This window comes from Aythya fuligula, chromosome 2 (assembly GCF_009819795.1).
Source record: "Aythya fuligula isolate bAytFul2 chromosome 2, bAytFul2.pri, whole genome shotgun sequence".
NCBI classification, from domain to species: domain Eukaryota; kingdom Metazoa; phylum Chordata; class Aves; order Anseriformes; family Anatidae; genus Aythya; species Aythya fuligula.
In genome coordinates, this window is record NC_045560.1 from 28,634,767 (window position 1) to 28,652,178 (window position 17,412).

At 35.5% G+C, this 17,412-nt stretch overlaps 1 protein-coding gene across 3 annotated transcripts in view; it reads left to right on the forward strand.

Moving 5' to 3' along the window:
• The window catches only part of PHF14 (PHD finger protein 14), a 164,339-nt gene that overhangs the window by 22,804 nt on the left and 124,123 nt on the right, over positions 1 to 17,412 (forward strand). For all 3 annotated transcript variants that reach the window (XM_032181011.1, XM_032181012.1, XM_032181013.1), the window contains exons 5-11: positions 1,266 to 1,425; positions 6,871 to 6,982; positions 9,304 to 9,441; positions 11,109 to 11,255; positions 14,567 to 14,837; positions 15,420 to 15,526; positions 16,749 to 16,844. In XM_032181011.1, the coding sequence (XP_032036902.1) occupies positions 1,266 to 1,425; positions 6,871 to 6,982; positions 9,304 to 9,441; positions 11,109 to 11,255; positions 14,567 to 14,837; positions 15,420 to 15,526; positions 16,749 to 16,844 (1,031 nt within the window). The remainder of the gene's footprint in view (positions 1 to 1,265; positions 1,426 to 6,870; positions 6,983 to 9,303; positions 9,442 to 11,108; positions 11,256 to 14,566; positions 14,838 to 15,419; positions 15,527 to 16,748; positions 16,845 to 17,412) is intronic.

A 17,412-nucleotide genomic window follows, 5' to 3' on the forward strand; every position in this document is an offset into this window, starting at 1 on the left:
ATTAACGTCTTCCTTTTTGTCATTTACAGTAGTAGGAATACTACTCTTACTCTTTTTCAAAATTTATATAACGAGCTTCTAAATCACTTTAAAATACTAAATTTACAGCGATTAAGCCAGAGATGTGTTAAAATCATAAAAGCACTGGGCATACCAAAGAAGAATTGAGAAATTGAATAAGTTTAATCATAGTTTAAAATCAAGTAAAATGAGAATGCTAAAAATTTAAAATATACTTCATCAATCACCAAAATGGTGTCTCAAAACTGTTAGTCTGTGCTCATCAGATGATACTTCAGTTTTAAAGTTACAGAAGGTCTTTTTAAGTTCAGTCTTACAAACCTTGGGGGATGCAAATTCTTATTTTTATTTTTAGTATGTATATTCTCTTTTACCTGAATTGGATGCTGAATGCAAAGTGGAAAAGTGGGCTGGCTGTTTGTTGAACGGGTACTGCTAGCATGATTGACTTCTTAGAGGGAAAAAAAAACACCACACCTTCGTTTCAGGGTAGCAAGAAGCCAAAAGATCAGAATATCCAAGAGAAAGCTGTATATGCTCTCAAATCTAAATCCTGACCCATGATACCCATGGATTTCTCATTTGGTGCTAGTATTTAAGAAACCATGTTATAATTTGTATTAGACTGCTAATCCAGCTCAAAGCAGACTTTAGAGGTTGAATGGGAAGACAGGTAGCTCTACGTAAGCACTACTACAACAGTGGAGAAGAGAGGTATGAAGGATCTTCTTAATTTAGGATAACATATAAGGGAATGATAACATATCCTTAATTGAGGATAACAAATGTTTAAAGGCACTAAAAATCATCTCTACAAAACAAAATATTTGGTCAATATTTTATTACACTTTCATTAGCTGTTGCATTTAACTTGAAATACATTTCTTTAATTGAAAAAAATGCTGTGATTCTCTTAGTCTTTGTGGGTTGCTTTGTCTTTTTTTTTTTTTTTTTTTTTTTTTTTTTTAATGTCTAGGACACCAAGCATTGCTAAAAGAACAAAGTAAAACAGACCTTTACATCTTTTGGTTGTGATGTGAGATCATTCTTTAGAAATAGGCTTTATTTAGAATACAAATTTTGCACTAAAAGTTATCCTTGCATAAATATTGGAAGCTTTCTTGGGATGTTCATCATCATGCAGCTGAGTGTGCTTGTGTATATTTCCTGCTGAAAATCATAACTGAGAAGTACCTGTTTATTTGTTTTTCCTTATGTTTTGTCTTTCATTTATGTGTATGTAGGTTGCTATGGTGTTGATGGAGAGAGTGATTCCATCATGAGCTCAGCTTCAGAAAATTCCACTGAACCTTGGTTTTGTGATGCATGCAAATGTGGTGTCACACCTAGTTGTGAACTATGTCCAAACCAAGATGGGATCTTCAAGGAGACAGATGCGGGCAGGTAAGGCTGAAGAAGTGGTGTTTCAAATTCTGCTTATTCTTAAAAGGTTGGGTTTTGCCCTTGTCTATTCCTGTAGGGAGACTGTTATAAATTGGTATAAACAGTGGGTGCCCTTTGGATAGTCAATCACCTAATCTTTTTTTTTCACTACTAATATTCTTCACTTCCATTATAATATTATAGGTTTATGGACTGATGAGCAAAAGATGTACCCTAAGTGAGAAAAAAAAAATCACTGTTTAATTAAGGGAATGATAAAATCTGTTCTCCAGTGTGAAGTGACCCATGTATTGTTGTATATACACAAATGTCTTACTGGATATGCTAGAAGACCTTTCTTATGTGATGTCTTCCATTCCTGTCGTATTAAAAAAAAAATTGATACTGTTATTAATGGCAACTAATTTTCTACAATAAAGGAGAGAGCAAAATGGTTCGTAGTAACATCGACCATAAAGATGACACCTTTTTTTTTTTTTTTTTTTTTTTTTGAGAACAACAATTAATGTAATTAGGTTCTTTTTCCATAAATTTTTATCATAGAATGACAGAATCATAGAACCATTCAGGTTGGAAGACATCTGTAATGATCTAGTCCGATCATTAGCCTAGTACTAAAGTCCACCTGTAAACCATGTTATTAAGTTCTAAATCTGCACTTTTCTTGAAGACCTCCAGGGATGGTTACTCAGCCAGTTCCCTGGGCAGCCTATTACAATGCTGCACAACACTTTCAGTAAAGAAATTTCTCCTAATATTCAACGTAAACCTCCTGTGACACCAGTTGAGGCCATTTCACTTGGTGCTTGGCAGAAGAGCCAGATCCCCACCTTGCTACAGCCTCCATTAAGGTAATTGTGAAGTAGAATAAGGTTTCCACTGAGCCTTCTCAAAGTTCTGGGTCAACAGACCCAGCCCTCTCAGCTGCTCCTCACAAGACATGTTTTCTAGACCCTTCACCAGCTTTGTTACCTCCCCTTTTTTACTGCTTTTTAATTTTATATAAAATGTATATAATATACACAATATAATGTTTGTACTATTTATATATAATATATGGCAACATAAATATTATACATATGGATTTTATGTAAGTTTTACAGTTATATAAGTTGCAGGTGCACGGTAATACACAACATTTTCAGATAATGGGCCTGTCATAAGTTTTTCATTGATTGTGTTAACAAGGGAAGGCAATCTAATTAGTTGATAAGGCTGTTCAGAGGAAAGCAAAGCTTTCTTAATCCTGTTTGACCATATCTGTTTGATAAGTAGGATTATAAAAATATGCAGTCATATTTTACTGATGACAATAGATGAGTTCATGTTGTTTAATGTTTAAACCATTTACACTGAGCTATATATTAGAGAGCAACATATTTTGTACTAGCAAATCACAAAATATAGCAATGTTTTCTTTCAGTTTTCTTTCATCCATTGGCTTGTAGTGGTTTTCTCTAAATGATGACATCATTTAGATGACTGTGACTGTCTTGTAATGAGTGCAAAAGCATATTCAGTTTTTTTGGTATTAGCTGTGTTTTTTTTTTTCATTCCTGTTTTCTGTTCCAGTACTGTTGCTAATACTGTAACAGACTGATTCTGCCATCATTAAAAGGTCAGCAGAGCTCTAGATGATATTTTAGGAAATCTTTTTTTGACATACTGCTTTTAAGGAAAGTAAATACAATATTAAAGTATCATAAGTTGGTTGAGATTTTGTGGATTAAAATGCATGTGCCTTTGCATTTCTGCCTTAGCTTGTAATTTTTTCTAATATCAGAAACATTTTAAGTTTGCAGTGGTAATAAACAGATAAGGAGGGTATTCATACCACTGAACTTCTCCATTAGATGTAAGTGCTAGGAATTGGCTTTGGAGGACAGCTACCTTTCTTCATTGAATATACATTAAGATCAGCTTTGTATTTTCTAGCTGTATTTCAGTCTTTTTATTCTTGTGTTTTTTAAAGCAGTTTAAGCACTATATATGTAATTTCCCTTATAATGATAATAAAAAGTACAGTCAACATTTTAAAAACTGCTTGCTTGAAATTTCTTATAAAATAGCAGTATGTTTTTGATTAATATGGAAGTGTTTTCTCTGCAATACTGATTATTTGTGCAAAAGCATATGCCTGCTTTGTTGACTGTGGAGATTAACATGACAATTTATTATCTCTGTTATTGCATTTTTATCTGCTAGATGATGTGATATGGCTGTCATGAATAAGTATAAGTTTACTCTCCCAGGTGAATAGATTTATGTACTAGAAAAAAAAAAAAAAAAAAACCAACTATCCAACGTGTGAATAATCCTGTGCTCTCGTTCTGTTAATTTATCAATTTGAACTCAATAGGGAAATGGGGCAATGCACAGTAAGATAGGATGGGGTTGGCAATGTCCATTATTATGTTACCACAGTACTGAGTAAACTGCAACATAGGTCATTTCATTTCTTGGAATACTATCATAGACCACTGAATAACAGAATCCTGTAACTCTCCATCCCCTTACCACTTTTTAAAAAAGAAATTCTTTATATGCATCAATGCTGGAAATCACACAAAAGTGAGACCAAGCCTCTTCAGTTTCTTTTCACAATCAAGTTGGAATTATTTCTCTGTTTCTATGTGAATCATTATAATAATGAGGTGCTTAATTTCTCAGCAGAATTCTTTTCACATTAACCTCTCAGCTTCATGAGCATAAACGTGAATTTATCATTATGAGAAATAAAATCTCATATTATCCAAGAATATGAATTCTGTCCTTGTTATGGTATGGAGTTTTTCTTCTTCCCTAATCAACATCTGTCGTCATTGCTCCAAGCTAAATGGATGGTAAAGTAACAGGGAAGATTATTCTTCTTTGATTACCCAATTTGTCTTAATTACAAGCTTCTAAAACATGTGCGGCTAAACAAATGAGCAGGAAAATATTTAGAACTGGTATTAAAAGCAGCTGAAATTGCTTCAGCTGTGAACTTGACTGACTTCTATATGTTTTTTAATAAAGATTCAGGTCCGAGTTCACATAAAAGTGGCTAAGGAAATGAGGCACTTGTGTGCCAATCACACTGAAATGGCACTTTAAATCTGTAATACTGTAATACTTCGGTGACATGTACTAAAACATTTTGAGAAGGTCAGTATGAAGCAGGCAGCCAGCTGTTGGGTTTATCATAGATAAACTCCTACAGAGTGCAGCAGCATTTAATACACCAGTGGAGCATGAAAAAACTGTGCAAATTAAATTGAGAAGCAGCTGCTTGTAGAAGATGTGTATCTTTATATTGAACTTTGGAGGGTAAATTTTAATTCAGTCTTCTAAATGTACTATGAAAAATCTCCAACCAGAGCCTTGGATTTTTTTTTTTTTTTTAAGAATAGTAACAGTGAGGAAGTGTAACTTCAACTTATACAAATTTGTTCTCTGTAGTGCATCTTAAATCAATGAAAGGATATAGAAAAGCCCTAGTGCAGTTATTAATGGCGAAGCAGTATCTTTATCAAAGTTACATGTCTTACTCTGTGTAGCATTTTGCTCGAAAGGATAAAAAATAATGTCTTTATTCCTTTTGGAAAAGAATAGTTTGTGTGTTTGTGGAAATGAGATATTTCTTCTAGTAAATGTACAGTATTTGCTGAAATACATACTTGTGCACACCAATTCTTTTTGGTAGAAAAGTATTTCATAAAATTATGGTAGTGGTTTAGGCCAAACTGTAACCAGTTCTGGGAGGGCAGAGAGAGAATCAGAGAATATCCCAAGTTGGAAGGGACCGACAAGGATCATTGAGTCTGACCTCTGGCTCTGCACAGGACCACCCAAAAATCATTCAGTGTATCTGAGAGTGTTGTCCAAATGCTGCTTGAATGCCAGCAGGCTCAGTGCTGTGACCTCCCCTGGGGGGCCTGTCGCAGTGCCCAACCACCCTCTCAGTCAAGAACCTTTTCCTACTTCCCAGCTTGACCCACCCCTGTCCCAGTTCCATGCTGTTCCTTTGTTGGTCCTCAGAGCTGTGCGCAGCACCTGCCCATCTTTCCCCCCCCTTATGAGGAAGCTGTAGGCCACCATGAGGCCTCCCCTCAGTCTCCTCTTCTCTGGCTGAACAAATCAAGGGAGTTCAGCATATCCTCATCTGTCTTCTCCTCTAGACCCTTCACCATCTTTATTGTCCTCCTTTGGATGCTGTCTAATGGACACCCTCTAAAATTTTATGTCATTCTTAACACTGTGGTGCCCAAAGCTGCATATGGGACTTGAAATGAGGCTGCAGCAGCTCCGAGTAGATTGTCCCAATCACAATTCCCTTGACCAGCCCTCAGGCCATGCACGGCTAGTCACCATTAGTACCTTGAAGGTACTAATACCTTGAAGGATGGTATTAGGTGCTACATTGCTACCGGAGATGAATACATTATGGAGAGGCAGGCAGAATTTTCTGAATTACTGAATTTTCATACGGTAATGAGGAGAGTCTTAGTTTTTGCATAATTTTGTATTAAATTAAGAGATTCTGCTGGCATGTTGGAGTGTTTATATCATATTAAAAACAATGGTTGGCTTTACTTTGTCTGTACATGAAGAAGTTTGGCAGAACACTTGAGTATCCCAGTTTGTTCTCTGGCAGCTAGCATGCTGTTGTATTTGAGTCGTGTTATTTAAAGACAAAATTGTAACTAATCTTCAGATCTTCTTTTGATTCTACCTGTAGTTAAAGTGCTATGACTCTGCTGTGGATTCCGAGAGCCCCAGTAAAATCTGTGAAAATTACTGCATGTAAATTTATATTTCAAATGTACATTTTTCTCACTTTTAATTTTTCATGTTTTACAGTGAATTTATGACTTTGCATCTCAAACACAAGTGATTTAACAATAGTATAAAAACTTATGTTTTCAAATATGCAGGTGAAAAGAGTCTTGTCAGATACAACACTATGAATTGGTCGGTGTTACGGCTTTTGTTAGATTTACTATCCAATTCCTTTAGAGTGAAGCGAGTTAATGGCTTGTAGGTATCTTGTTACTGGGATTTTTCTGTTAACCAGGTAGTAATTTTGTTTCTTCTGCTTCCACTGTCCCACCCCATCAGTCTGCTTTAGTTTCGTGAGTAGTATCAAAACCTTAATGTATGTTTCATGTTGCATAAACAGTGATGGAGAACTCTGCTTAAGAACCATCAGAACAGAGGGTGTTGGTTGCCTTGCCCTTGACCTAGACAAGCGAAGCAATCCCAGTTGCACTGAAAACCCTTGCTGTGGTTCAGTGTGCTGACTTCCCAATATGTATTCCTTACCTGCTTCTAATATATTTTTTGTTTATGTATGCTTTTTCTGGCATCTGTAACATTCACATGGCACTTTGAAACCTGAAATTAGCAAGTGTAATATGGGAACAAAATGTTGTAATACTAACCTAATTTTATGTGTTGTTTTAGGTGGGTCCATATTGTTTGTGCCCTCTATGTTCCAGGAGTGGCGTTTGGAGATATTGACAAATTGCGGCCAGTAACACTTACAGAAATGAATTATTCAAAGTATGGTGCCAAGGTAAGTCTAGAAGAGATGTACTACCTACCATTAGCTTTATTTCACTTTTTAGTGTAGAATAACATATGACTTCCCAGTCTTATTTATGTTGTTTTTTTTTATTTTTTCTTTTTTTTCCACAAACAGGTTTCAGACTGCAAATGTGATGAAATTTGTTCTGTTTGTTATACTTTTGCTCTTCCTTCTCTCTTTTTTCTATTTTTTGTTACCGCTATTCTCTATAGTTTCTGTCACTATTTTTCTGTTTCCTTCCTTTCTCTTATGCAGGTGCCAATTACTTTCTTTAAAAGTCAGTTAGTGGCAGATTGCCAGAATGTGGTTGGAAAGAGAAGAGGATTTATGGGATTTGAAATGGAGAAAAGGAAAGTGAGGTGGATTAAGAGACAGATGTAAATTCAGTTAAGAACTACTTTTGGTTCTTTGTAATCATAAGCTGGAATGCATACAAAAAGATTGCTGCAAAGCAATATTAAAAACCAAAACAGAACGTAACAGTATGGAGTCCTAAACTTGAACAGAAAAAGTGGGTCTAACATTAAAATAGTCTTTTTACATGTAAATGTTTTCAATCCAGGTCAAAAGTGATCATGTACAAAACATACAGGAAAACATCACAAAGGGCAGAGGCCAACACTGATTTACTAACTATTCCTGTAGTTACGGGAACAGAGTGGAGAATCCCTATCTATCTGGCTAACATGAGGAAAAGTGGCTGTAGTACTGCTTCTCTGATGCTTAATTTATACATAGTAAATTTCCTGGGATTTAATTTGGCAAATAGAATGCTAAATTAAAATTTGTAATAACTTTGTAGAAATATTAAAATAAATTAAAACACTTTGGGTGGCCCATGTGCAACTTACCTATATTAGGAGCATGTTCAGCGTAGACCCGCAGGAGTATTTAGCATTGTTTAGAAATGTTTGTATAAAAAAGCATGAGCAAACTACCAAAACCCTGCAGCCTATTGTTGCAATGAATCATGCTTTTTAATTTGTAATTTTTTATTTTTAGCATGAATGGTGTATAGGAGTAAGGTTTACTGTGAGTAAGATGGGTGAACTGCACAGATGAGGACTCATTACTCTCACAGAGCTTTAAAGCATCCTTGTTTGCTGTATCAAGTGTGGAAGTTACAGATTAGCTAAACACCTCCCTGGAATACCAGTTTCAAGTAATAATCTATGATTCGCTTCATTTCTTTTCTGTTACGTGGTGCTGTGACACAGTTAAAGGGTGCCCTTTTAGGGTAGTGTATGCAATATTTTTGAGATTTTTCTGTCACTGAATTTCATTTGTGAATCCTTTCTATTGTTGTTTAACTTTCTGCATGGAAATAATTTCTGTAGGTGATGCACAGCATTGCATCCAGAGCATTTAAAACACTGAGACATTACATTTTCTGAACTGAGGACTGAATCACTCATCATGTGAGACATTCAGAAATGCACAACTATGTAATTTTAGGTCACTTTACGCACTGGATAGCGGCACCGCTTTACCAGCCTGTGTTCCTATTTGCTTATTCTTGCTTATACACTTACCACTCTAGTTTGCTGGAACAGCTGTTCAGTATGAATTTGTGGTGAACCAGACTGAGGAACTGATCCAGCTGAAAAATGTTTGTATTTTTTCCAGGTTACATTAGTGGATGTTAGTTTGCTGTGTTGCAAACAGCTATGCCGGGAATGAATGTAGCTGAAGCCTTAATGTAGTATTTTATGTGAATCACAAACTTACTTACTGATATTTACGTTTTTTGATTATTTTTTTCTTCTGTTGTCACAAATTAGCTTCTCAATCAGAGCTTATTAAAGGACATTATGTACTGTTTGTTTTTCAATGTTTTTGGTTTTTCAATGGTTTGGTTTTCAATGGTTTTCAAGTCACCTAGAGGACCATGCTTTTTTTTTTGTGTGTGTGTGTGCTCTGAACTTATTGAACAACTGAACATTTGCTGTGCAGTATTGTGGTTTTATGATATTCCACCTATATAGTTAAGTATGTGTGTGTTGCTTAGATGCTATTTAGTTGTTGCTCTGAAGGGAAATAGAAGGCATTGAACTTCTTATAAGAGTTCATCCAATATGCTATTTAGGATGTTTAAGCTTTTTTCCATTGCTTATTGAAAATGAAGTCAATCGTGGGGTTTGGGAAGTGGTGAAGCTTTAAATATTGCCAAATGTTATCAGCATACTTGGTTTCCGTACCACACAGGAGCAAACCCAGCCATCTAGTTCTTATATGAAAGATGTAAATTATTAAATATTAGGCAAAATGCACCTGAAATACTCTGTCATTTTCTACCCTTCCTTATAAAGGAGTGCAGTTTTTGCGAAGATCCTCGTTTTGCCAGAACTGGCGTATGTATTAGCTGTGATGCTGGGATGTGCAGAGCTTATTTCCACGTGACCTGCGCCCAGAAGGAAGGCCTTCTCTCAGAAGCAGCAGCAGAAGAGGTAAGTATGATGTAGCTTTGGAAAGGATAGAATAAAAGGGTTGTATCAAAAGTTTGTGGGGAAGACCTGAAATTCTGCCTTTTTTATTCACTATTCCTGAGCCAAGTTTTGTAAATTACTAGGAAGTCATAGGCCAAATAAAAGGACTGTCCATGGAGGGCTCTTTGTTGATGAAATAGTCCAACTTGTTTGTGAAAAAGCAGACCACTAAGTGATCCCTTTTAAAGGGATCACAAATTTGTGTACTTCTGTGAGACTGAAGAAAAGTGCAGTTGCCTTTATGTTGTTTTCCCTACTAAATTATGTGTAATGTTGAATCTTCAAAAATTGTGTGAATTTCTTCTAGGCACATGCCTTATCTTTTTACTTGAAAATGTTCTTACATATTTTCTGTAGCTAAGTATTTTTAATCAAGGCCTCCCTCGTAGAACCTAATTATAGGGAGCTGCTAATTTTTGGCAGTAAGTTGCCACACATTCTGAAAGTCTAAATCAAAATAAAAATAAGGAAAGCCTGTACAGATTTTTATTAATTCTGTTTTGTATGTGAGTGAAGGAAAAGTTGGATAGGCTAATTATTTCATAATATTTTTATTACCTTGTGGAGGAAGACTGCCTCAAGATTTTCTTAGTCTGTTTATTTATGATGATGTTTCTGCAGCTTTGACAATATACTGATGAAACATAGTTCTCAGACTGAATCTCATCATGGCTCAGATATTTCATATAATGATGAAACCACTAGATCAGGTTGCTCAAAGCCCCATTCAGCCTGGCCTTGAACACTTCCAGGGATGGAACTGCTACAACTTCTCTGGGCTATGCCTGACCACCCTCAGAGTAAATAATTTCTTCCTTATATGCAATCTAAAGCTGCCCTGTTTAGTTTAAAGCTATTACTCCTTGTCCTGTCACTACACCCCCTGGCAAAGAGTCCCTCCCCAGCTTTCCTGTAGGCCCCCTTTAGGTACTGGAAGGTCTTCCCAGAACCTTCTCCAGGTTGAACAACCCCAACTCCCTCAGCCTGTCTTCACAGGAGAGGTGCTCCAGCCCTTTGTATTTTTGTATGTTCGTAAACTGCTTGCAGTGTTTGTATGTAGTAAAAATTACTATAGCTTTGCAGCATGATAATGTGCTGATCTGTTGGAAATGTGTGCTAATCTGTGCTAATCTGAATGAAAAATGAGAAAAAAGTCATCTGAGAGATGATTAATCACACCAATACATCTGAAAAATCATTTGAGAAAAACAGATACATTGCGTTACATATTTTTCAGATTGTTAATTCCTTTTAGGATATTATGCAAAAGAAGACACAATAAAGCAATAGGAGGTTAACAATACATATTATATGCTAAATGAATTTGCACGTAGGAATTTCTTATGCATTTTTTTTCTGGAAATGAGAAAATAGTTCAGAGATCAAACTACTGCGTTAATTATTAATGCATTTTAAAATGTTTCAGGTCATAAAATGAAAAAGATGGAAAAAAGCTTTCTAAGATAAATCAATGTGACAAAGTTGATTTAGAAATATATATATTGTTTTTAAAAACGTCTATTTGAATACAGAAACTGTTGGCACAATGTTTGTGCTGTTCAGAGCCTTTTGGCCTTGTATGTCTTAACTTTATTTTTGTTCCTTTTCCTTTGTTTTCTTTGAAACAGGATATAGCTGACCCTTTTTTTGCTTATTGTAAACAGCATGCGGACAGGTTAGACAGAAAATGGAAGCGGAAAAACTACTTGGCATTACAATCTTACTGTAAAATGTCCTTACAGGAAAGAGAAAAACAGCTTTCGCCGGAAGCTCAGGTACTATATTCCTGACACAAATGCATCTGCATTAATCATCCATTTTAAACAAGAAAGAAATTTAGAAGATTGGTAATTGTTATATATAGTGAATGAAATTTGAACGTGTGCCATCAATATATTTCATTTCTTGTAGCAGTGAGTTTTGCTAAGACAATTCTCAATTTTCTTAAGAGCAATTCTCAATAAACTTAATGTCAAAAAGGAACATCTATCCTTTCCAGAGTTGCAGACCTAGTTTGTTTGCAGAAAGTTGGTAATTAAATTTTCATTGCAATCCATAGATTTTTTTTATACATTTTTTTTTTTCAAGATTCTTAACAAAAACCACACAGGTAGACAAGAATAAGGTGTTTTTGTACATAGATGTTCAGTGAAAATCTTCCTTTTTTTCCACTGTAGTAATATTTTAGCATTGGCAGAAGACTCTAGCTTGCCTGAATTTTTTTCTTGCTAGATCACTTCTTCACCTGCTGTAGAAATAAGTAGAATTTTATGCGCATTTTTTTTTAAAGTAAAGATTTCCTAGAAGAAAAAAAATGGTATCAAATACTGAGTCTGTGCTGCTGAGTAGGAGATGCCTGAAAATCTTAGGCAAAGTCTATATCCCTGCGAAGTGGCTGAACCATGTGAAACTGTTAGTTATTGCATGAGGTCAGCTGATAAGTGTCTTGTTGATAACAAGATTTCAGTCCTTCTGAGGTAATCTGTATACTTCAGTATATTAGAGTGTGTGTACTTATTTTTTTCTGAGTCTTGACAAATCTGTGGCCTGCTTTGCTTCTACTTCTGAGGCCGCACTGAATTCTGCAGAAAAGTCATGCCCGTGCAGAAAAACAGCTTGTTACTTGAAGGAATTCTGCCTAAATTGCAATAGAAATTGGCAGTTGCTTAGTAAATAATGGAAGAGAGAAATTATGGAGAGAAGGAAGAGGAAAAAGTTCTCCCTTGTTCTGAAGGGAGAGCTGTAGTGTAATGATCAGAAAATAAATCTTCGTGTCATCAAAAATTTTGATTAAATCATACCTTTTTAGATCTTCAAAGATACTTGAATAGGAAAAATAACCTCTAATTTAAAGTGACCTGTGGATTTGAGAATGAGCATGAGCAAACTCTAACATTGAAGAATTTTGAATAAAATTTTTCTGTGGGGTATAAAGCTTGGCATGGCTTGATTTAAAGCAAGTTACATAATTGTGTAATACACTCTACTCTCACTTATGTGAATTACCACTATGTAGTGGAGAAATCACAATGATATGAACACTCTCCAACATAACGGTAAGTGCTGGTTGTGCAAAATCCATTTGGGTCTAGTGTGGCTCTTACAAGCTCTGTTTTCAGGTCTTTTTTTAGAGACCTGTATTTCCTATGAAGTGCTGCTAATGCTGGTATGTTCCCAGCATTTCCCTTTCTTCCTTCACTTTAACCTGAAGCAAGACCCCATGGGTATGTGTTTTATGAAATAATTTTGTCTTTGAGTGGTTTCTGTGCATTTCTAGAAATTCATGACTGTAATGGGTTCTTAGTACAGACAGAAATGCCTGACTGGGGAGTTGACACAAAGTAGTACATACAAATTCATACTTGAACTTTCTCGTGCATATAGTGTGCAATAAGATAAAGTCCTATTTTAATAGACAATTGAATTTACTGGAGGATTTTTGTGTGAGAAGTAAGAATCGGTAGTAGGTGTGTACATACACATATTACAAAAGCTCATTTCCACAGGAGTTTTTAAGTTTAAGACTGACAAGTATTGAGCTAATGTAAATAATAATGTAATTGTGCAAATAACGCTGTATGGTGTTGCGACTGGATTTTTGAGGGATGCTTTCAAAGGATGAAAAGCTGATATTTGGTGCTATATAGCCCTGGCAGGAATACTTGAGCTAACAGTCTGGCAAGTCCTGTGGCTCAAAAAAGAAAATAATTCTAAAGAATATAAAATATAAAACTGTCTAGGACTATTATGGATTGTTGGAAAATATTCTATGTTGAAATACTTTCTTTATATCAATAAAGGAAACGTACATTCCTTGGATAAAATACATACTTGAAAATTGCTTAAATACATGTTGAGAGTTCAGGTTTTCATTTGGACTAGTCAGTCTGATATGTAATCTATTTCAGGAATAAGGCTCTGGGTATAGTTGTATGACATCTTAAATGACCCCTGGAGTTTCCAAACTGAGAATGTAACCAGTAAAGAAGCATCTAGGCTGAGGAAGTTATAAAATGTTTTATTCTCTGCTGGAACAAACTAAGGTAGCAACTGCAGGTGGATGATCTCTCCCTTGCTGCTCTGAGTTCAAGGAAAAAATGTCACATTTTGGTAGCCACAAACCACATTTGTTATGTTTCTTGGTCATTAATGTTCAAGACCTAGTAAGGTTATATGTTAAACAGTGCCTGTAATACTACCTTCAGCAATGCTATTTGTAATCAGAGGTAATCCTGAAACATGGCGCATGTATATGCAGACTTTTTTTGCTTTTGTCTCAAGAGTATCTCACACCATATGGTAGGGCAGTCAGATTAGTTTAGCTGCTTCTTTATGCAGACAAATAAACAACTTCTAACTGATAGTCAGCTGGAGTTTTGCCTCTGAAGGTTTGTGTGTTGATGTCATTTTCTGCCAGGCTTGTTGCTGCAGAGTTCCCACAAGACAATTTTTTTTTCAACTGTCAGCAACAACTTGATCGGCTGGGGTTGATGTCCCAGATGGTCACAAATATACAGATGTCACCAACAAGACGGATAGTGAGCTTCTCCTGCTGATTTCACTTCTCTTTGGAGTTGTGCTTTTGGCACATTGTAATCAACCAGTTTAACATTTATAAAGAGATACAGAATTGAGAAAAGGAGATCCTACAAAAGCATGTCAAATATGGAAAAAATACCAGTCACCAAATTTTGTTGCTCTCATAAATACCAATTTAAAGTATAGCTTGGTATACTTTTGATAGGTCAGCCAAGGTTTTTCTGAATAGTGAGTTTTCATGGTTCCATCAAATTATTATCAGAAAGGATTGTCTGAAAGCCAGCAATCATTCATGTTAATGAGGTAACCTCATCAAGGAATCTGAATATTTCCAAAACCTAGTGAAAGGGTAATGCATTTTGAAATAAAATCAAATGTCTGTTAGTGTCTTTCTTGAGTCAAAATGTTCCAGAGTGAAAACAGTATTTATTAAACCGTGTGGCTTTTATACTGAAAATAAAATGCAGATGTGTTCCAAAATGTAGAACTCAAAAATGGTTTTGAATTGTTCCCTTATGTTCTTAATTCACGGAACTCTTTATTGTAGGCTCGAATCAATGCCAGACTACAGCAGTACCGTGCCAAGGCAGAGCTGGCTCGTACCACCAGGCCACAGGCCTGGGTACCGAGGGAGAAGCTGCCACGACCGCTTACTAGTAGTGCTTCAGCCATACGCAAGCTTATGCGCAAAGCTGAGTTAATGGGGATAAGCACAGACATTTTTCCAGTGGATACTTCAGATACTAGTTCCAGTGTTGATGGAAGAAGAAAACATAAACAACCAGCTCTCACTGCTGATTTTGTCAATTATTACCTTGGTAAGGATCAAAATTGCATGTTTTTCCCAATGAAAGATAATCATTTTACTGTATTCGTATTGTCCAAGTTTACTGGCTTTTTTCTTGTATTTCTTTTTTACTAGCCAAACACAAATTACGTTTTCATTTTAGGTCAGGAATATTACTGCACAATCTCTATTTATATAGAAAACTAGTGAGTTTTCTTTTTAAAGAAGCTTCAGAAAATAAAAAATCATTCAAATATACACAGGCAGCTGTATCTTTTCTGAGAAGGGAGTAGAAGCTTAAGGAGCTTTGGTATTTTTTTCCCCTCGTATTTTCCTTACTGTGTGGAACGGTGTGTTTTTGACTTTGGGGCTGTCAAGTAGATACCTAATCAAAGCTCACCATTTAAGTAACTATACTAGGTTGTCGTGTGTAGCAAAAAGTAAACGTTAGGAGTGTTCATTCTACTGAGGCTGTGTAATAAACCTGTAAGTTACAGTTTTGTGTGCTTTTCTGTTATGGTTTTATGCTTTTCATTGCTTTACTTTTTTTTTAGTGCTTAAAACTTGGAAATATAGCCAAGCCTAGGAAATAATAAGATTTTCTTTTAAATAGAGAGAAATATGCGCATGATTCAAATCCAGGAGAATATGGCTGAGCAGAGGAATATCAAGGATAAATTAGAAAATGAGCAAGAAAAGCTTCATGTGGAGTATAATAAGGTGAAGAAAAAAAGGATGATAAACCATTGTACTGTTTTAATATTGCTGCTGTTAACTTTGATAGCATTCCACTTTCCAAACAAAATGATTTACAAACAAAGATACATAATTTTCTGTTTTTAAAGAAAATAATAGTTAAAAATTTATTTCTTCTTAAAATGTGGCTATCTGTCCCCCTCCCCATTATACAAGCAGAGTCATCTTCTAAAAAGTCCTACATTGGCTGGACACTGGTTCTTGGACTGACCCCACAGAGAGCTCGAGTGACAGATTGCAGACAGAGCCCTCTCATGAGTGAACTGAGCCTTAAGGCCCTTCATGTTCTCATTCTACATGTGCATTTCATTTGAAACATTGAGAAAACAGTGTGGTACCCACACCCCCCCACCTCTGTACCCCAACCCAAAAATCCAATTCATGATTGTACATAAAAGAGCATTTAATGTCTTAATTTAATTTTAATTATTATTATTATTTTTTTTTAACATTTAAATACTTTAAAGGGAACATAGAAATACTTTATATTTTGTGACGGGTGACACGTTGCAATTCTTGCTGAATTCAGTAACCTATCCAATGTAGGTGATTAGTGATAACAAAAAATAGTATTGCTATTCACACTTAAACTGTCAGGTATGTGCTTTAAATGAGAACATACATAAATGACATAGCAGGTCCTTGTGCCCAAAGAGATTAAAGGCAAAGGAGATTGGGGAGTGGGAGCTTGTAACCGGATCAATAGGTTGTATATGCTGTGCAGTAAGTAACAATTGCTTCCAGAAGAAAAAAAAAAACAACTTTGTTTCTGCTTGCATCCTTTAGTAAGTTATAACTCTGTGATAATGGCTGAAAGTTTTTTGATATGGCAATATAGGTCTTTAATTCATCTATATGTTACTTGTTACAGTCTTGCTGCCTAAGTGGCATGAACAACACATGAGACGTTGCAGTATTTTAGTTTTGCTTTCTAATTTTCTATGGAACTGTATTTTTAATGCTGAAATGCTTCAGATCATTTTTACAAAATGGGTAGCAGCCCAGGATTTCATCTTAAATTGCTGAATGATTGATTGCACTGATCTCAGCTATATTGACATGAGTTCCATTGTTTTTCAATCCCACAATAAAGTAATGCACCCTTGATAGGTAAGAGGTTGAATAAATTTTATTAAATAAACCTTAATATATTTTTTTCTGTTGATTTTTTTCTTTAACTGCTTAGCTTTGTGAGTCCTTGGAAGAGCTACAAAATATGAATGGAAAACTGCGAAATGAAGGGCAGGGCATTTGGGCTCTGCTGGGTAGAATCATTGGACAGGTTGGTTTTATTTTATTTTTATAGTTATAGGCGAACCTTGTTTTCCAAGAATGGGCTTTTTTATTTCTATCTGCCACTTTTGTGGCCAAATGAATTGATGTGATCAGACCCAGGCTTCACTCTGGGGATAATGTTTCCTGATTGAAATATATAGACTTCTGCAAACCACCTACTGGAAATCTGAAGTTTAATTTTGTTGTAATAGTGATCTTGTTTGCAAAATTCGTTCATTCGCTATAACTGATTGTCTTGTCATTTGTAATGAAGCCGAATGTGAAGCACAAGTTAATCCTACCATTTTTCTCTCCATGTTGTCTTTAGTTACTGCAGGCTTCAAATGGTATGGTAACTTAGAGGTTTATATAAGAGGCACTATGATATATTTTTTTAACTGGATAGAGCGGAGTATTTTGGTCAAATGAATATAAGTATCTCGGAGAAGAGAAGATTTGGATTATCTCCTGTTGCCAGTGGTTATCTCTTTGTTCCCATTGATGGAGAAAAGATGAGATTCTTGCAGTGTTCTTATGTTTTATATCAAAGGTATTAAATGGCAATGGACATTTTA